The 18,740-nt window shown below is 52.5% G+C and overlaps 7 protein-coding genes across 7 annotated transcripts; 2 read left to right on the top strand and 5 right to left on the bottom strand.

Annotated features, from left to right (window-relative positions):
- Positions 1-416: 416 nt before the first annotated feature.
- Positions 417-1,370, top strand: TrAFT101_004766 (uncharacterized protein; the record flags this gene model as incomplete). Its single annotated transcript, XM_024909927.1, has 1 exon — positions 417-1,370. The coding sequence occupies one exon, from the start codon at positions 417-419 to the stop codon at positions 1,368-1,370; it is 954 nt and encodes a 317-aa protein (XP_024759865.1).
- A 674-nt stretch (positions 1,371-2,044) lies between these two features.
- Positions 2,045-2,650, bottom strand: TrAFT101_004767 (uncharacterized protein; the record flags this gene model as incomplete). Its single annotated transcript, XM_024908313.2, has 1 exon — positions 2,045-2,650. One exon carries the CDS (start codon positions 2,648-2,650, stop codon positions 2,045-2,047), a length of 606 nt encoding a protein of 201 aa, XP_024759864.1.
- A 203-nt stretch (positions 2,651-2,853) lies between these two features.
- On the bottom strand, positions 2,854-4,092 carry TrAFT101_004768 (uncharacterized protein; the record flags this gene model as incomplete). Its single annotated transcript, XM_066127279.1, has 4 exons — positions 2,854-3,592; positions 3,680-3,797; positions 3,864-3,947; positions 4,059-4,092. The coding sequence occupies 4 exons, from the start codon at positions 4,090-4,092 to the stop codon at positions 2,854-2,856; spliced, it is 975 nt and encodes a 324-aa protein (XP_065983390.1).
- A 1,032-nt stretch (positions 4,093-5,124) lies between these two features.
- Positions 5,125-10,126, bottom strand: TrAFT101_004769 (uncharacterized protein; the record flags this gene model as incomplete). Its single annotated transcript, XM_024904042.1, has 2 exons — positions 5,125-5,322; positions 5,405-10,126. The coding sequence occupies 2 exons, from the start codon at positions 10,124-10,126 to the stop codon at positions 5,125-5,127; spliced, it is 4,920 nt and encodes a 1,639-aa protein (XP_024759862.1).
- Positions 10,127-11,582: 1,456 nt separating this feature from the next.
- On the top strand, positions 11,583-12,127 carry TrAFT101_004770 (uncharacterized protein; the record flags this gene model as incomplete). The annotated part of the gene is made up of 2 exons (XM_024909926.1): positions 11,583-11,599; positions 11,707-12,127. The coding sequence occupies 2 exons, from the start codon at positions 11,583-11,585 to the stop codon at positions 12,125-12,127; spliced, it is 438 nt and encodes a 145-aa protein (XP_024759861.1).
- Positions 12,128-12,644: 517 nt separating this feature from the next.
- On the bottom strand, positions 12,645-15,320 carry TrAFT101_004771 (uncharacterized protein). Its single transcript, XM_024908312.2, has one exon. It carries the CDS (start codon positions 15,037-15,039, stop codon positions 13,030-13,032), a length of 2,010 nt encoding a protein of 669 aa, XP_024759860.1. The 5' UTR covers positions 15,040-15,320; the 3' UTR covers positions 12,645-13,029.
- Positions 15,321-16,518: 1,198 nt separating this feature from the next.
- On the bottom strand, positions 16,519-18,285 carry TrAFT101_004772 (uncharacterized protein). Its single transcript, XM_024904041.2, has 3 exons — positions 17,254-18,285; positions 16,980-17,151; positions 16,519-16,916 (listed from the first exon to the last, which is right to left on the bottom strand). The coding sequence occupies exons 1-3, from the start codon at positions 17,705-17,707 to the stop codon at positions 16,727-16,729; spliced, it is 816 nt and encodes a 271-aa protein (XP_024759859.2). The 5' UTR covers positions 17,708-18,285; the 3' UTR covers positions 16,519-16,726.
- Positions 18,286-18,740: the final 455 nt, after the last annotated feature.

The following is an 18,740-nucleotide window of genomic DNA, read 5'->3' on the forward strand; positions in this document are numbered from 1 at the left end:
CATGGTCAATCGGCTAGTGTAAGTGGCGTTGAAGATTCTCCAAGACCATAGCAAATCAAATAAATCCTATGAACTCATTTAGATGGCACTCCGATTATAACATAGCAGGCACGAATATAGTGATCCATAGATGCCCTACGGGCGAGGACCTTGGCCATACGATGCTATACATACGCGCGTGGCTTGCATGACCTGAAACTACGAATCAATCAGATCTCAACTATTAGCGCTTTTCATAGCTTTGAGATTCAACCCTTACTACCTATTATACATGAGGATCTCCAGATGGCTGGATATAAAGCACTACATATTCCCCATGACCTGGGTGAAATACAAAAATATAATAATTATTGTTATTTTCTCCAAACTCTACCAGCCACAGCGAAGTTTCTTGTGAACACCCATCATCATTTATCATGGCACTTCGAGACTCCTTTACAGTGGGATGGATATGCGCCCTTCAAGAGGAATATGAGGCGGCTTGTATAATGGTAGATGAGGAACTTGCTGGTCCTGAATATGCAGAGCCCAATGACAGCAACACATACTTCTTTGGTCGCATCGGCGGGCATCGTGTCGTGATCGGATGCCTCCCAGCAGGTCGCTACGGACTAACTCCTGCGACTCGCGTTGCGCAAGACATGATGCGCTCTTTTCCCCAAATCCGCTTCGGGTTGATGGTCGGCATAGGAGGCGGCGCACCAACTCCGGCTCAGGATATTCGCCTCGGCGACGTGGTCGTCAGCGTACCCAACGGCAAGCTAGGCGGTGTCGTTCAGTTCGATCTGGGGAAGCAAGTCGGTGGCCGCCTTGAGCGAACCGGCCATCTAGACGCCCCTCCGACAGAACTACTTGGTGTTCTGCCGGAAATGCGTCTTAGACATGGCAACCCAGATCAATATGGAGGCGTTGATGAGCATCTAAGGCGATTCGATGATGATTCCCGTTTCCATCGACCAGAGCTGGATCGTCTATTCCGCACAGACAGCGCACATCGCGGTGCAAAAAGGGATTGCTCGGAATGTGACCCAGATGGCCTCGTTGAGCGAAAGCCTCGCACCTCAACGAGGGCCATTGACGTCTTTTACGGTACAATCGCATCTTCAAACACAGTCATGAAGAATCCCCAGATCAGGGACTCTTATGCCAACGATCCGGAGCTGAATGTGCTGTGTTTTGAGATGGAAGCCGCTGGCCTTATGGACAACTTCCAGTATCTTGCGATCCGGGGTATATGTGATTATTGCGATGTACACAAGAATGACGATTGGCACTTCTATGCAGCCGCAACAGCTGCTGCGTATGCCAGGGAGCTTTTATATGTAGTAAAACCAACCGTAGTAGCGCAAATGCAAAGCTGGGAGAATTGATGAAAGTCTTTTATAATGTATTTTTAGTTTTTTTTTGAGATAGTATCGTATCGTGGGAAATAATAAATAAATACTTCAAGAAGCAGTATACCTCTTCAAATTTCACAGCAAAGACGATGACAACAACGACGACGTTGGTGAAGAAAATGGTCAGGCGGCAGATCTCGCCAGGGCCTATAGATGTCTTGTGTGATGCCAACGCAAAAGCCCACACTCGCCTCTCAAGTCCAGACAATAATGGTTCTGAAGATACCGTCCGAGGTCAAGGCAGATCTGCTAAAACAACAATGGATTCAGCTATCCAGCCTTACTTTAATACCGACGCACTGGGTAGCCAAACATGGCGCGCCACGGCGTCATCTAAGCCTTATCAGCCACGCATAAACCACGTACCTCCGGCCCAGGGCGGCGGCTGAATCTAAAGTTCTTGGAATAGAGGTTTTTGGCTTGTTGATGGCGTTATCGAGGATATTTTGGGATATTGGTCACGCGACACAAGCCAAGCTATGGCGGATAGTAATTAAGAGAGACGCGGTAGATAATCAAGAAAGACTCCTTATAGATCACGTACGGCCCATAAGACCACACCACATGGATAAATCTGTCTGTTCAACCACTGAATCAACAACAGCTCAGCAAGTCATAAGCCGCCAGGACATGAATGCCGCCCACCACTACTCAATATACCCCAAATCCCGAAACGCCCTCTCCAGAATCGCCGCAACAACCCCATCCTTGCGCTTAGCATACTCATTCACAGTCTCATTCTCCCTACGCGCCGCCTCCGCCGCCTCCCTCTTCACCGCCGCATACAGCTCCCTATCTTCGGGCGTCTTCCTTAGCCAGTCCCGAAAGATCTTGTGTCTCACCGTCTCGGGACAGTCCGGCCCAAAGATGTGCAAGTTGGCAACCGGCTCGTACGCGCAGAAGAAGCGGTGCTGATGCCACTTGGGCTCCCGGAACAAGAAGTCAAAGCCCACCGCCTGCAGCTGCGGCACGTACGAAGCCTCGTCGAGGACGTCCTTGACGGTCAGATCGATGTCGATGAGGGGCTTGGCCGGCAGGCCGGGCACGCTGGTGGACCCGACGTGGGAGAGCTCGACAATGGTCGGGCCCAGGGCGGAGACGATGCGGTCTCTGAGCAGCTCAAAGGACTGCGGCCATGAGGGGTCCGGCTCGACGATTTCAATCTCGTTCTTGACGCGGCGGAAGGCGATTCTCTCGGCGTCGTTTGGATCGAATGGATAGGTCTTGATGATGGCTTCGACAGGCACGGGCATTTTGGCTAGTATGATGAGATGTAAAGGCAAGGGATGACAATTCTTGACAATGCTGAGAGCACTGTATATATATTTTGTGCTATTATACTAAAATTGAGTTCATTAGTCGAAGAGGTAAGCTAGGTTTTACTGTCTCTTACAAGTGATTTATAAGTAAATCGTCCATCGTTTCACATTCACAACTACACTCACTCACCCTCTACTCAACTCTCATAACAATCCAGCTCCAGATCCATCCGATGAGTCACCGGCGACCACATCCAATCATGCACCGGCTTCAGCACCAGCACGCCCCGATTCCACCGCCACCCCAGCATCGGCACCACCGCGCCCACCACCAGATCCAGCACAAAGTGATTCGCCGTCGCGACCACCGTCACAAACATCGCCGCCGGCCACAGCGGCGCCAGCACGCGCACCACCGCATGCGGGCTGAACCGCGCCAGACACACGCCAAACAGCAGCGCCGTGCCGAAATGCAGGCTCGGCATCGCGGCAATCGTCAGCCTGAACCGGTTGTTGGTCCACACCGAGCCCGCCTGGCCCCCCGCCGCGGCGTCGTGCAAAACATCCACGAAGCCGTACTCCGGCGGCAGCATCCGCGGCGGGTAGCACCGCCACAGCGAGACAATCGCAAAGGCAATCGCGTTGTCCACGGCAATGGTGCGGCGGATGCGCCGAAACACCGCCGGCGGCAGCACCGTGTAAGTATAAATGATGAAGACGACGCCGACGATGATGTGCGAGTGGTAGATGTACTGCAGCGCGGGCATGACGCACGCGTGGTTCGCGAGCATGTGCGCCTGAAACGACTGTTCGAAATCAATGTGGAGGACGCGCTCGACGGCGAGGAGCTGCAGGGCGTGTTCCTTGGCGAGGGCATAGATGTGAGGATAGCCGGCGATGGCACGAGCTGTAAAGGCGCGGCTGAGTTGATATATCCTATAGATACAAGTAATACATATCAGTTTCCACCCATTCTTGCCATCTGCTTTGTGAAAAAAAGTAGGGGGGTTGTCAGAAACGAACCAGTACGTCAAAAGCCAATACCATATCTCGATCAAAAACGGAAACGTGCCAAAGATCCACGACAGCTGTCGAAACACGAGCAGGTCCGAGCCCTTGTTCTTGTTCTTCCTGCGCTCGACTGACGAGACGTCAGTCCTCTTCTCGCCGGATATGCATTCGGGTATGGATTCGATGTCACGCTGACGATGATGATGATGATGATGATGTTGATGAGGTTTCAAGCGCCGCCGATTAATCAGCGTTCCGGCTGTAAAGGCAAGAGTGATGGCTATTGTTTTTTGAAAAATATCAAGTCCGTCAGCATTACGAGGTGAATATATTTGTCTGGAAAACTAATAGGCAAGTTGGGTATTTTGCGTTGTTGCTGTTCTTGACGTACTCGCTGGTTCAATAACATCCTTGAAGAGGCCCATGTTCACACGACATACACGTGTCACACTTCTTCAAAACATCAATTCCTCAGAAGGGGGGGGAAAAAATAGCAAGAAAAGGAAGAAAAAGAGGGAGGCAAACAGTCACGCGAGCAGAAAAAGCTTATAGGTCTGTATATATGTTGCCGGCCATAACTAAAGACTCATCATATATGACAGGATAACGAGGAACCATGATATTAAAAGTAAAATGAATGACGACACATCTACATCGCCACACACCCCGAATCTCTCTTCTTACAACTCTAATTTCAATAAGATATTCCATCTCTAGTATTTCTCTAGTATTCCCTCCCTCCTCCTCTCTTCCATTACCCCTTTGCCGCCTCATCATCTCGGCAGCTACGGAAGTATCATCGATGCCAAGACTCGAGCCCACCCTAACAGCAAATCAACTTCACTCCAATGCAAAGCAAAGCAAACCCTATAATCAAGGATTAATAGTGTTTGTTAAAAAGAGGTCAAATATGCTTTTATTCTGAACAAGGCACTCGTCAGATTTCACGGGGCTTAAAATACCATCACAAACACACCCCATCTTCATAAGCCAATTCAAGTGCCTACATGCGAATATAACTTCCAGACGCCCGCAGAATACGTATCCACGCACGCGACGAAACACCAGCATATATCCCAAACCTGCTGCGTGACGTGTGGCATTACGTATGCGGCACGGCATTTTTAACTTTTCCTCGCCCGTACTGTAGGTGCGGGTAGATAACAATCAGAAACTATAAAACCACCGCTGCTTTGCAAAAAATACAACGATAGACAGGGGTCACAACTCAAAGGAAGAACAAACATTTGCGTGATATAGTGTGAATTTAAGATATTACACATGATATTCCCCAAGTCCATTTTCTCTACTACAATGTACAGTATTCGACATGAAATTAAAAAGAAGTTATCGCATCATGCAACTGGGCTTTTACGTTCGCGTACGCCAGGCAGTATATAAAATAGAAAATAAAAAACCATTATGAAAAAAACAAACAAAGCCATCGCTGCTGTCGTTTAGTAAAAGTTGGCCAAGATGTGGTTGGACGTTTGCACAATCCACTCGAGCTTGCCTCTGTCAAGGTTGGCCAGGAAGGGATCAGTAGGGAATCCATCCTGGATGCCAGCAATCAAAGGCTGCACGCGGGCAATGAGCAGCTGCATCGTTTGCGACATGCTCTTCATCACCTCACGAGACATGTCGTCATCCCAGTTCTGTAGTTTGCAACACTCAAGGTTAGCATATCTGGCAAACATGTTTCGAAAATAAGGGGGAGAGATATGGAAATATACTCACGTAGTTGGGCAGGCTGGCGCCAAACGACCTCACAGCCATCTCAATCCATTCAACCTCCTCCTTCAAACGCGGGTTCGGCTTCAAGTCCTTGGAGATGGTCGCAATCACGACCAGCAGCATCAGCGGCTGCAGGGAATCAAATTTGCCCGGGGGATACCGGCTAAGGCAGCGGCGGAAAATCTCCGTCTCGCGGCCGCTCTGGATCCATTGGATCATGGCGTCCTGCAGACGATTCTCGGCAATGGCCGTCTCGATGACTCGGATACGCTGCACAAGGTCGTTGTCTGCCTCGGCCTCAGTCTTGTTCATCTGGTTGGCATAGGCACCGGCAAGTGCAGCCACGTTGTTGGCGGGTCCGACGTGATCCGAGGGGGCAGCAGATCCATGGGGGCTCGCCATATGTTGAGATCCGCGCATGTATTGAGGGCTTCCATACTGCTGTGGGTGGCTAGGTGCCTGGCTAGGTGCCTGGCTAGGTGGGAAGCTTGCGCGTTGGCTAGCCACAGTGTTAGCGTAGCCATGGGATCCAATGCTGTGAGCAACGCTGGCAGCGTGCGGGATATTGATGCCGCCTGCAGCAGTAACGACAGGAAGCTCAACAGGCTGTTGCTTAAACTTAAGGAACTCGGCCTGGAGCGACGACTGCGAAGCTGCCATGGTGGACACCATATCCGACAGCCGGGTAACATAAGACAGAAGCTGGTCGATCTTGTTGTTGTCCGCGGCATGTTGCGCCTTCAGCTGCTCGAATTGTTCATGATACTGCTTGTGAATGTCAGTGGCCACGCGCTGAGCCGCCTGGGTAGCAATGTTGTTGAACGTGGGCGCCAAGCGTTGCGAGATTGTGGACAGCACCTCCTGCTGCACGCTGGTGGTAACCACATTGCTGACTCTATCAGAGATGGCGTTGATGAAGTCGTTGGATCGCAGCGAGCGGCTAACAGCATGGGGTAGGGCACTCTGGATCTCCTTCTGCACAGACGAAGCCATGTTGACCTGAATCTTATTCTGGACCAAATCAGCCACGGCCTTGCTGGTCTTGTCACCAATGGAGGGTATCACGACATCAGTGAACTGCTGGTGGATCAAATTCTCGAGCACTTTCTGAGTGTTCTCGTTCAAAATATCCGAAACCATGTCGAGCAGTTTCAGCTGATGCTGGTTGAAGCTCTCATCCCTGACGCGAGCGCTGTCGTTAATCTTGTTGTGCAAGTTGTTCATCGAGACCTTGAAGGTGTCGGATACGGTAGCTCCGAGCCTCGTCTCCAGGCTGCCAATGGCAGAGTCGAATGCCTCGGATGAAATGCCACCAGCGCCAAGGCCGTTGATAGCACTCTTATTGGAAGAGGCAGCAGCCTCGCCCTTGTGCGCTGATGCCGATCCATTGGCATTTGACTCGGCATCCTTGCCCTTCTTTTTGCGCTGCTTGCGCTCAGGCTTCTCGGGATGGTTTTCCTTAGATGACTGTCCCGGAGTCTCAATCTCTCTGGCGTCGTTTTTGGGCTTGGCAGGAGTGGTCGCCTGCTGTTCGATGCCCCGAGGAGTAGTTGCTGCTTCAGAAGAAGCGGCCTGGGCAGGCTGCTGCAGAATCTCTCTCGTCGCAGACCGAGTGGCAATGCGCACTGGGGTGGTGTGCTCGGTGGTTGTGCCGTTGGTAACATCCGTCTGCACAGGAGTCTTGAGCTTAGACACCGTGACAACGCCCTCAATCACGGCATCGACAGGATCAAGCACCTTGTTGTCCTTGGACCATCCTAGCTCAGCCTGCTTGATCATCAGACAAGCAACGCCCTTGGAATGCATGGCGTACAGCTCAAACAACGTGGGCTCTTCTGTGTCCTGGACCATGGCGGGTGTGGCAAGAATGTCCAGGCTTCGTAGAATGCCACGGTTGGCAAAGGAGTACTCCCGAACGCCGCTAATGACAGCAGTACTATCTGGCTGGGGAATAGAGGGGTCCTGGCTAACCAGCTTCTGGATGTACTCGGCCTGAGATACGTTCTTCAGGTTATACTTAGGAGCCGAAAGATGCGCAAAGTAGACCGAGTTGCGAGTTGGGTGGCCGATGATGATCATGCCGCTGGCCGGATGGTACATGACGCTGCAGACGGCATCGGATTCCTTGCTGTGAGGCAAGTTGAACTCTTGAACAGGCTTGCCCAGAGCAAGATCCCACAGCTGCAAAGTATGATTCTGCTTCATGCCAACAATCATGTACCTCAACGCACATCGCTTCTGGTAAGGGCGCTGCTTGTCGAGGAGTAGCACAGATGTAGGCCAAGCCTTCTCGCCCTCTGGGGTGCTAGCCAGAGTCATCAAGGGCTCCTTGATCTCCAAAGCGGAGTGAGCAGGGGCGGGGTTGCGAGGATCTGAGCCTTCTTTGACGGCAGTCAGGTCGCGGACGTCCCAGAACTTGACGCGGCCAGACTTGTCCAGTGAGACAACAACAGAGTCGTCCTGGCTAAAGGTAAAGTCCTTACCAGCCTTGCCAGTGTTGATCTTGAGGGAGCATTGGCTCAGCAGTGCCTCAGTATCCGCGACGCGGTCATGACCGGGCTTGAACAGATTGTTCTGCAGAATAAAGGACGGCCAGATAAAGTGGATAGACTTGCCGCGGCCGACGGCGAAGAACTCGGGGTGGTTGGTAGAAGCTCGGGCGCGAGTCTTGAGGGCACCACCAGGAGCGTCGCCTTCTTGAGAGTTGATGGGAGGCAGCGCGAAGCCGTACTGCTCAAGATGAGGGTCCTCGAGGTGATCCTTTTCGCCGTCCTTGATCTGGACCCAGTAGACGGTGCCGCTGATGCCAGTAGCGATAATGGCCTCCCGGGGAACGCCTTCGTAATCGTGTGGGGTGACAGACATGGCGACGTTGAAGATGCGGTCCTTGGTGTCTCTAAAAACCTTTGCGTCCTTGCCATCGTCTTGACGAATGACACGTAAGCCACCCTGTTTAGACATGCCGTGCGTCATGTAGGACTGAGAGGCAGTGTACAAGTTGCGGTCGATCTGGTCAAAGTCCTTCTTGAGGTGGGCAACGTCCATGATTGACTCTTCACGGAACTGAGGTCGAGGCTCGGTGGTGTCCTCTTGAAGCGTGATGGAAATCCATGGCTTCATCGGGAAGTTGTAGACCCTGACAGAAGGAGCTTCCTTTCCCTCGATGACGACAATCTCATCCTGATCAGCGCTCTCCCAGCTATCGGCAATTCCGTGGTTGTCAATTTCTCTAGGTTCGGGAGCCTCTTCTTTGGAAAGATGCTCCGCAGAGGAACCATATCCACGGTGCTCGTGATCAGATTTGATCTCATCAATCGTGTGCTTCTCAATGGAGCGAGTAGCATCAGAGTAGTTGGATGGCTGAACCCAGTCGCTCTCGTCATGGGGTCGGACGGTGGCACTATCGGCATAGTTGGATACGGTTTCGCGCTCAGCTCTGTCCAAGGCTTCTTGGGCGTCGCGATCGGCTCTACCGGCGAGATCATGAACAGCCTCGGAAACAGTCTCTCTGTTCTTATCAATGTTGACAAAGCTACCAAAATCAGAAGTCGTAGGCGTCTGCTTGATGGACTGCTGGGTGGAATGGTGGGAGTGCTGAGAGTGATGCGAATGGTGCGATTGATGAGAATGAAGAGATGAAGCCCGGTCAAGGCTGTGCCTGAACTGCTGGGGAGGGCTCTGCAGAGAGCTTCGCTCGCTGCCGGCAAAGGGATTAGACCCTGCTGGCGAGCTCTGATCCTTCTTCAAGATGTGGAATGCAGGCGGAGGGCCAGACCCGTGGACACTGCCGGTACTATGAGGCGACATCTGGTTCAACGTGCCCGCCAGCGCCTGGTACAGAACCGACACATCTGCGGGGTCCTTTGGTGTAGGAGAGAAGATGGGGTTGGCGTTGGCAGTGCCGTGCCCAGCAAACGCCTCGACCTGCTGCTGGTACAATTGTTGTGGATGGTATGCGGTCGGGTGCTGCTGCTGCTGCTGCTGCTGTTGAGAGTGCTGCTGCTGGGTCTGTTGCGGGTGATGGCCATAGTAGCGGCTGCTCGTCTCTGACAGATGCTCCTGCGATTGTGGGGTGTGTTGGTTAGAGCGTGAAGACTCAACCAGCAGAGGCTGATCGGTCTGGCTAGGCTTGGGCCTGTTGAGGAGATTGAGCAGGTACGATCTGGTATCAGGGGGCGGCGTTCCGCTAGCGAAGGGATTCGCAGGCTGGGCCTGGACTTGGGGCGGCGTGGGAGCAGACTTGGGCTCGTCAATCTCGTGAGCGCCTCTCATAAGGGCAGCGAGCAGGCCCGTAGGATCGGCCGCCGTGGGGGCAGGCTGATGAATCCGGGTCTGGAACTGGTTCGAAGACTGCATTTGGAGATGTTGGATACGCTGGTACTGCTCTTCGTCGTCTTCGTCGTCGACTTCATCGTTTTGCCTCTCAGGCTGCTGCTGCTGCTGCTGCTGCACCGACGACGGCTCTGGGTGGGAATGAGACTGGGAGGGCGAGTCGCCCGGCTGCTGATGCTGCTGGGCGGATGATAAGGATGCTGGCAGCGGAGCCTGAGCATGAGCCTGAGCTTGACCCTGGCCCTGACTCTGGCTCTGGTTCGACGCCTGCAGCGGCTCTTTGGAGCTGCCGGGGCCACTAAACTTGAGCAGGTTCAGCAGATTGGCGGTTCGCTCTGAATTGGGCCCGACGCCGCCAGACACGGGCGGAGTTGGTGCAGGAGGCAGATCCATGATGGAGACGAGCTGCGAATTGGGAAGCGACGGAGCGATGCGATGCAATGCAGAATTGGTTGCCGCTGCCGCGTTGCGCGAGAGAAGACGTGGAGGCGGGAGTGGAGCGGCCCGACGCTGCGTGTCTTTTTCTTTTTTTTTTTTCTTTCTGGTCTGGTCTCTCGATTGGAGGGGCTGAAGAAAGTTTGTGGCGATGCGGGGAGGAGACAAGATGAGGGTGATGGCGAGGAGGAAGGATGGAGGATGGAGGTGAATTTGGGAGAAACAAGATTGTTTGTAGGCGCTTCGTTGAAAGGAGTACGGAAAAAAAAACTTGGCCCAAGTCAGGTCACAATTCACTCCGGCCGTAGCGTAGCACAAGGCAGCCTCGCTATGGCGGCCAGCTAAATCTCTTAGTCTAGTGCGTGCCTCTGCCTCTGTTGGCCGCTAGCTGCGGAAACAAAGATGTGCGGGAGGACGCCTGTTTGCGCTAGAGCCTCCGCTGGAGACGCGCCTGTAAATCCCACCAGTTTGCGGCGCACGGGCTGCTGAAGAGTTTAAGCTCCGGCGGGTTAGTCAGCAGGAAAAGCCCAAAACCTCGTCTTTTTGCATGTTTGGAGATGTTATTATGCACGACAAAGGGTCAACACGGGGGAGTCCAGACGAAAGCAACTCGCTCGGGAAAAGAAAGAAAATTTTACGGGACCAGGTTATTTTAGTCACCCTCGAATTAGGCAACAAATCAACAAAGGAGAAAAACCAACAAGGCATGTCAGTGCCTTTATGCGTGCACTAGCATGTACCCACTGCTGCCAACTCACACGCACACACACCTCCCAGCACGTCACAGATGCCCAACCACAAAGCCCGAAGCGAGACAGATAAGGAATAAAGCAGCGGCAAAAAAAGGTAGTAAAAAAAAAAATCAAGTAGTACAGAATATTAGTTCATCTAAGTTTAGTGAGAAAAAAAAAAGAACAAGAACAAGAAAAACACAATCCTTGAATATCGCTTTATACCCAACACCAAAAGGCGGCATGAAGGACAAAAGCGCAAGACGAGGAAAATGCGGTGTCGAGTCCACCACAGCCTCGTGTGGCGTAACACTAGCTCAGCCTCACCATGCCTTGAGCGCCGGTAGAGATTATCTCTATCTCCAGCTATCTTGAACCTTTTCTGCGACAAAACCGCCAGCAGTAATATTGTCCATCTGGCATAAGATTAAGACAAACTCCCCATTTTTTACCCATTTATTGCTTATTCAGGGGATTGATTCCATTTTCGCATCGTCTCTGAGCTGGCCTCTCCATCACATGCTTGGCTATTCAACTTCAGTAATACCACATCACAGGCCTCGCCACTCTCGACTTTCGCACGCTCAAGGGAGCTGGGCTTTCAACGTTACAACTCCCTCCTCTACTCGGCATTGATCTTGCCCTCTTTTCTCTTCTCTCCCTATCTTCACATCGCCGCCACCATGTTCTGCCTTCGAAGGTTCGCTTCCCCCAGTTCCGCCCCCCAAGCATCTCAGTGCCATTCATCCATCCCTTGCCTCTCTCTACGAAATCATCACAGCTAACACAACAAACCAAAATCCACAGTTGGCTCCCGCTCCTCTTCATCCCAACCAACGCCTCGCCCGCCTTCATCCTCCTCTTCTTCATCTGCACGTACTTCCTCAACCGCCCCTGCGTCTACTGCTCCGTCCTCCTCCTCATCCTCTTCCTCACCTCGTGCAACTGGTCCGACCGCTGCTTCTTCGACCTCGGCAGCAACTGGTTCCAGCCCCGGCCGACCGTCCCCGCGCCGTTCCTCGAAGACGACCTCATCGCCCATAACGCCTTTAACGAGTCCGTCGCCGACATGCTCAACTCCACCGCAAAGGCCGCCGCCCGCGCCGCCGCCGAGGAGATTGCCGTGCTGAGGAACGAGTGGACGGGCGTCGGCTTCGAGTGGCTGCGCAACATGCTGGGCAAGCGGGAATGGAGGATCGACTGCATGGACATTTACGTCAGGCTGTGATGGACGATGATGGCGAAAAAGCGACGGCGACAACGGCGACGGAGCACCGAGGCTGGAATCATGAACACACGAATATTTAATTTGATGACCTTGGGCGTTGGACAGAAATATGTAGAAAGAAGAAGCGGTTTATAGATTCTTTCGTTTCGCCAGCGCAAGGATATGAACATACGGGCTACAGCATTTTGTCTATTATCATCATTGTTTTTTTACCTTTATTAATTGGTTTCTGCTACCTGTAATAATACACGGCATCCATCACACAATTGTGCGCGCGTCTCCCCAGCTTGGCGACGGGTACCTATCGCTCGGGATGACACCTTTGTGATACAGCTGACGTAGCTGCGGCGGTTAGTGGGGTCCCTGTACTTCTTCAGCGGCAAGCCACAAAGCTAAGGCCTGTGAAACGTGCATGAATAAAGGAGGATGCCGTTGAGCGCCTTGATGTTTCAAAACGTAGACATGGTCGGCTGTGTCCAATGCCAAGACGGGGGATTGGATATAAGCATGAAAATAAGTCTATTTGTTGCTTCATCCTACTCTATATAGGTAAGGTAGAGAGAGAGGCTCGGGTATAATGGGGCTTCGCGCAAACAAATAAGCCACCATCTAAATAGATATCTGGGCACTAAACAATATCCAAGAGACTTCCATTGTACAACAATCATCCAACGTTCCAGTCTTATTACAAGTACGCATCTCTCTCAAGCTAACTACAGAATTTTCCAATCCCCAAAATAAACATAATCATATTCGTCGCGGCATATTTCCATCTTTCCAGCTGTTACTTGCATACTTACATCATTGGTATTCTTCATCATTCGCTGGTCAAAATAGCAGAGAGAGAGATAAGAAAGAGAAAAGGGGGGAGAAAATAGAAGCAGAGGAAGAAGAAAAGTAAATTACCAGGGGAACTTGAACGGAGATCCCCACTCCCAGCTCGAATGTCCTTGTCCATGCATCTCCTCCTCATCCTCAACATAATTCTCGCCCAAAGTGAGCGTCTCGCCCGCGAGCATCTTATCCACAATAGCATCTTCGTCGTCGTCGTCGTCAGAAGAAAAATCCGAATCCGCAAGTGGCATGTCGGTACGTGCCACAGTACTCATCTCGGTGACCGTAGCAGTCATCCACTTCTCAACGGTCTGCGGCTCCACGGCAGGGCAGGGGTTCTCTCCGTCAATGTTGACTTGGGGCGTGAATAGGATGTCATCCACAGGCGAGGTTCCACCTTCAGCTCCGGCCTCTCCCTCCAACTCTATTCCCTCTCCTTCGCCTTCCTTCAGGACTGCAGTCGGCACCTCAGAGTCGGTAACGACCGGCTGGAACGAAATAACATCATCAAGCCGGTTGCTGACGCCACCCCGAAGCGCAACTACCACGGTTAGAGCACTCAGGAGGAGGATTGCAAGGTTTCTCTTATCATCCAGCAGCGCCTTGAAAGCGTTGACAACCACGTCGGGAAAGCTGCCGGGGTTAAAGCGCCGCTTTTGCTTGCCAGCAGATTCTTCTTGGGGCGCGAATCCCATCGAGGACCGGCCGCCCATGGAAGTTCTGGCGGAGTGCTGGCGAAATTTTCCAGAGGATGTCGTGTCGTATGAGGTCTGTCGGCGGTGTGCCTTTTCATCCATAAAGGACTCTTCGCCGTCATTCATTGTTTCTTCGCGAACATGGTCATCAAAGTCCTCGTCTTCCCGCTCATCCTCTACATCTTGGATGCGAGATGATATCGGTCGCCTGCCTGCTCTGCTCTTGGAGTGAATGACTCGGTCCTGGCGCGCGGCAAGATGGACGAGTTCGTCCTGAAGCTTGGCGTCCATCATGGGTTCCAGCTCAATGTCGACTCGCTCCATCTCCTTCCAGCAGGCCTCCCACGCACCAGCCCTCATCAGTCCGTTGCTAGCATAGACCTTGACGCGATAAATCTTGCCGGCACCGAGGGCGTCCACTGGGATCTCGGAAGAACAGGTGGTGCACCAGTGAGTCGGCTTCTTGTCATTGCTGGGGAGCATCTCGCCGTCCTCATCAAAGGCATCGTCGTCATCGCTGTCGTGCTCATCAGCAAAGGGCATCTCGTTGGAAGGGCCAAGATAGTGGCCGCATTCCAGGATGCGTGCTCGTCGCTTAAAGGGAAGCTCCAGAGCCTCGAGAAGGCGCTCTTCCATGACCTCAAAGTCGTTTTGGGGATGGGGCAAGAGGACACCGCGGTCTTGGATCGTGTCACCGATGGTGTCCTGGAGCTCTCGCCAGGCCTCTCGCAGCGTCTTGACGCCCTCGCTCAGCTCGCTGGTCTTGGCCTCGTCCAAGACTTCGCCCCATGGCCATCGCAGCGGCAGCAGAGTGACGTGCAGAAGCACCAGCGGCGGGTCGTTCTTCTTGAAGCGCGGCGGGGTTTTCTTGGGCGAGTACTGCGGCGGCTGGCTGCTGCCCGGCGAGCCTATGCGAGAGACGGTGGGCAGGGCGCTGCGCCGGCCAGAGCGAGGCTGGCCGCCCGAGACAGACGGCGCCGGAGAGTTCATTTGCATGGCCTTGACCGACGAAGGAGACCTGAAGGGCGGTCGCGGCGCACCCTTGGCGGTGGGCACAAAGTCGGCCTCGGTCTCGTACTGCTGGATGTCGGAGATGCGCGGGGATCGGGCGTCGTGCGAGCTCTTGCGGGGGGCGCCCTCGGACACGGAGCCCATGGAGCTGCGCGGGCTGTTGTCGCTGAAGACGTCGTCCTCGTTGTCGTGGTGCGAGCTGTTGTCGCCGCCGTCCACGTGGGACATGTCGCCTTCCTCGTCGTCGTAGTGGTGAAGCACACTCTCGTCTGCGTCCTCGTAGCGGTATTCGTCTTCCATGCTAGGGCCACTGCAGGCTGGGTCGTTGTGGATGTCAAAGTCTAGACCCTGTGCCCTCGACTGCCGGGGCATGAGGGGGGTGAAGGAAAGTAAAGCTTAAAAGAGGACGAGCCGAGATTCGCTCGCCAGAGGCTGGTTGGTTTATTATGTACGGATGCTCGAATTCGCTAACCCAACAAAATGGACGCCCACAACGCTGGACAGGAACAGCAACAGTACGATGTACAGTACACGTGAACGTATGATATAACCGTCCCAAAGACAGCAAAATGAAGAAAGAAGAAGGAAAAACACCACAAGGGGGGGATCAGAGATTCCCCAATGGAGGTGAGATGTGACGGCCAAATATGGAGAGGGCTGCAGTGCGTGCAGATGTGGCTTCGCTTGGTTGGCCCAACCTCCTGTGGCGGCCTGGTTGGGATATTTGTTTACTCCGGTTGCCTGGCCAATGTGGAGCGGGCCGCCCATATCGCGGGGCCTGATTGGTGAAGACGCCACTAGCGACCAGCCCCTGGAGCCTGTAGACGCCCAAGAACGGTGCCTTTTCTCTCAACAGCACTGTCAATTGAATGATTGACTGCTGCAGCTACGGAACATGCAAGGAAGAGAGGGAGAAGAAGCAAAGCATCTCTGAATGCATCCCATCTTCTGCGCGCCAATTGAGTCTGTTATTCGTCGACAGCAGTATCAACGCCATTGTTATGTGCTTTGCAGCCTGAAGCGATCACATAGATGCCTTACAGTACAGCGATGTTACACTCCCCCTGTCGCTGGTCCACAATTCCAGTTTTCCCAGCCAGGGGGGGGCATGAAACGGACGATTGGCAGGTAGCAGAAGCAACAACGACTTGTTTATTTCCTGCGACAATGGCAGCATCAGTTTACGGTGCCAAGAGCGGTTAACCTGGGGATGATGGGCGGCAGACTCATCCTTTCTCCCGTACCAAGAATTGCTGGGCAAGTAGGAGTAAGGAGAACTGTGACAAGCAGAGTTCATGCATGTAGTCACTCTCCATCTGGCTACTGCTTGTAGCATGACGTGCTAACCTCGACAGAATAGCGGGAAAAAAAGTGCCAACGCGTATCCTCCACTCTCACCGCCAAATCGATCAGGTTATATGCTCTCCATCTTACATAAGGCAACCAGAATATAGGTGGGCACATGCTCATAGAGTTGACAATGACAGCATTCTGTAGTACCTACTAGGTAGGTATATATAGTAGTACCTATATAAGTCCCATTGTAAGTGACAGCAGCGTGAGTTGACCGCTCAACTCTGCTAAGATGAACCTTCGCGGCATCTCCCGCCCTGCCGGTCCAAATAAAGGTGTGGAGCTGTCACAAGACAGATATTACTGCTACAAACCCCTCTGCGTCTTCTATACTATACACCATGGCGATAATAATAGTAGCGTTTTGTAAGTTGAAAGCTTAAATTAAGCCAAGATTTCTGCAACGGCCAAGTCCCTGCATATAGTTGACACTGGGGTTGCTAAACTGCACCCCTACATCGGCAACTCCACAATCCGCAGTAGTAAGAAGCTTCACGGGAGCTATCCATCCATATTACATGTTTTGACATATTGAAAACTTTACCTATTGGCATTATACTTTACAGCTTTATTTTTCCACGCCCCAAAGAAGAACAAAACAAGACACCCATGGACCCAGCCCATTCATTTGCTGCACATATAGACACTCAAAAATTTATGTACAGCTACTAATAATACACGCAATCCGTCATTTTCAACACCAAGCCTATTTCAGCTCGTCGGCAATGTTTTGCAGCAGGTTCACGCCGCCAAGCTTGTTCTGGGTGTAGCGAGCGTTAAACTTGATCACCTCCTTGACACGGCCATAGGTAACCTGGTCAATCTGCAGAGGCTGGGAGCTAATGTACCAAGTAACGCCCTCGGTGCAAGGAGGAGTGGTCAGTGAGCCAGAGTAACTATTTCATTTTGAGTCAGCTTCAAGTTTAGCAAATCTTGTATAATTTAGGCTTTCAACTTACGTGTAGATGGCGTTGGACGTAAGGTGGCTCTCCAGCGCAGAAAACACGAGAGGTCCAGTCTCGGTAGTGTGGCCAGGAGTCGCAATCTCCTCAACATGCTTAAAGACGGAGGACAGCAGAAGGTCGGGCACACCGAGAGCGATCAGGAAAGCAACCACAGCAGTGGACTTGTCTATTCACATGCAAGAAAAAAAAACGGCATTAGCATAAGCTCTTGGCATAAGACCTAGATTGAATCCCATGACTGGATTACCAGGTACAGCTCATTACTCACCAGGGGCAGAGAACACAAAGTGCATCTCCATAGGGTGATACTCAGAGTTGATGCGGTGCTCGCTAGGAGTGTGGAAGTGAAACTGAGCCAGCGTGTAGTCCTTGCCATCGGCCTTGAGTGAGCCGTTGACGGGCACCTCGAGAGTGCTGCCCAAGTTCTCAAACTCGCTTCCAAGGGGGGACGGTTCCACGCTGAAGGAGATGGAACTGCCGTGGGCGGTAGCGATGGAAGAGTCCAGGACGATAGGAGACTGGTGCTGGCCGGTGGCACAGAGCTTGTTGGCAGTCTTGTTGAGGCCGAACCAGTTCAGAGGGCCAATGAGGTCATTGTAGCCAAAAGTGCTGACCGGGACGGTGCGCTCTCGGGGATAGAGATGGGTTCCGTAATCACAAGCTGCGAATGCCGGGGCGACCAGCGCGAGGGCAACAGCAGTGAACTGAGCGAGTCGAGTCATGTTTACGGACAGAGTTGAAATTCAAGTATTGGAGTTTAGGACGGACAACTTCTGAAGAGTATAGTTGACGACGAAATCAACAAGACGAGCGGGATGCGAGCTCTAGATGTAGTTCCGCCAAGAAAGGGGATGAGCTTGTAAAACGTCTTATAATCTCGGCTGCGACCCTCTTCAAACCCCCCCGGCCTCCCATTCAGCCTCCCCCGTCTTCGTCATCGTCGGTAATTGCAGCTCCTCGCAGGCCTTATCTTGAAGCTTAACTCACGGAGCAGGCGGGCGTCCAAGGCGAATGCCGGATCCTAGAAAACCTACAAGAAGAAGCTCAGCTCCACACTGGTTTTCTACGCGATACCGATCCAGCGGTGACTGACTCTCATAGCGTGCTGCTAGAGACTTCTTTGGATCAAATTGGTAATATCCTACCGGATTCGATCAAGGCGTCCAGCTTAGATCCGGCGATCTTCATTTGTTACCTCTTTGGATGGCTACAGACTAATCGGATATCCGTGCCGTGCGACTCTCTCTCGACCTCAGCTCTCGGGCATCGTGGGCGTTGGAGAGGCTCGGGTTAAGCTTCAAATGGCCAGCTGGTCCGCTGTGGTGGAGCTTAGTTGACAGCCATAGGTTTTTTGAGTTCGGTCAATTTCCACGGAGCAAATCCCTTTATGCTTAGCATTTTTGGGGGGGTTATTCTTTTTTCCCTCTCGTTTCGTGGGGGAGCGCGCATCACATACTAGGCTCTCCGATAAGGTATGCATGGGTATTAATCTTACATGTCAATTATGGAAAAGACCCCTTACAAACTATCGGTTTCAAAATAAACTGTGCGTAAAACCAAGAAAATGGTTTTCTTAACCTTGGGGCGGCAGTAGTTGTAGGCCCGCGGACTTCTAATTTAGCTCCAGATTGCCAATGGCATGTGATGTTGGGGCTTCTCACTCTCCGGACGGGCTCTAACGGGTCAGCAATAATCATCGTGACTGTGCTCCGTCTAAAATGTCTGCGGAAAACTTTACTTTTTTAATTGGTGCAA

Source organism: Trichoderma asperellum, chromosome 3, assembly GCF_020647865.1.
Source record: "Trichoderma asperellum chromosome 3, complete sequence".
Lineage (NCBI taxonomy): Eukaryota > Fungi > Ascomycota > Sordariomycetes > Hypocreales > Hypocreaceae > Trichoderma > Trichoderma asperellum.

What these genes read in the sequence shown, in the direction of transcription:
- TrAFT101_004771 (XM_024908312.2), bottom strand. Translation starts at nt 15,039, where the DNA reads ATGCCCCGGCAGTCGAGGGCACAGGGTCTAGACTTTGACATCCACAAC.
- TrAFT101_004772 (XM_024904041.2), bottom strand. Translation starts at nt 17,707, where the DNA reads ATGACTCGACTCGCTCAGTTCACTGCTGTTGCCCTCGCGCTGGTCGCC. An exon ending in CTTTGTGTTCTCTGCCCCTG is followed by an intron (nt 17,152 to 17,253) that starts GTGAGTAATGAG and finishes GCATGTGAATAG; the next exon opens with ACAAGTCCACTGCTGTGGTT. An exon ending in ACGTCCAACGCCATCTACAC is followed by an intron (nt 16,917 to 16,979) that starts GTAAGTTGAAAG and finishes AAAATGAAATAG; the next exon opens with TTACTCTGGCTCACTGACCA.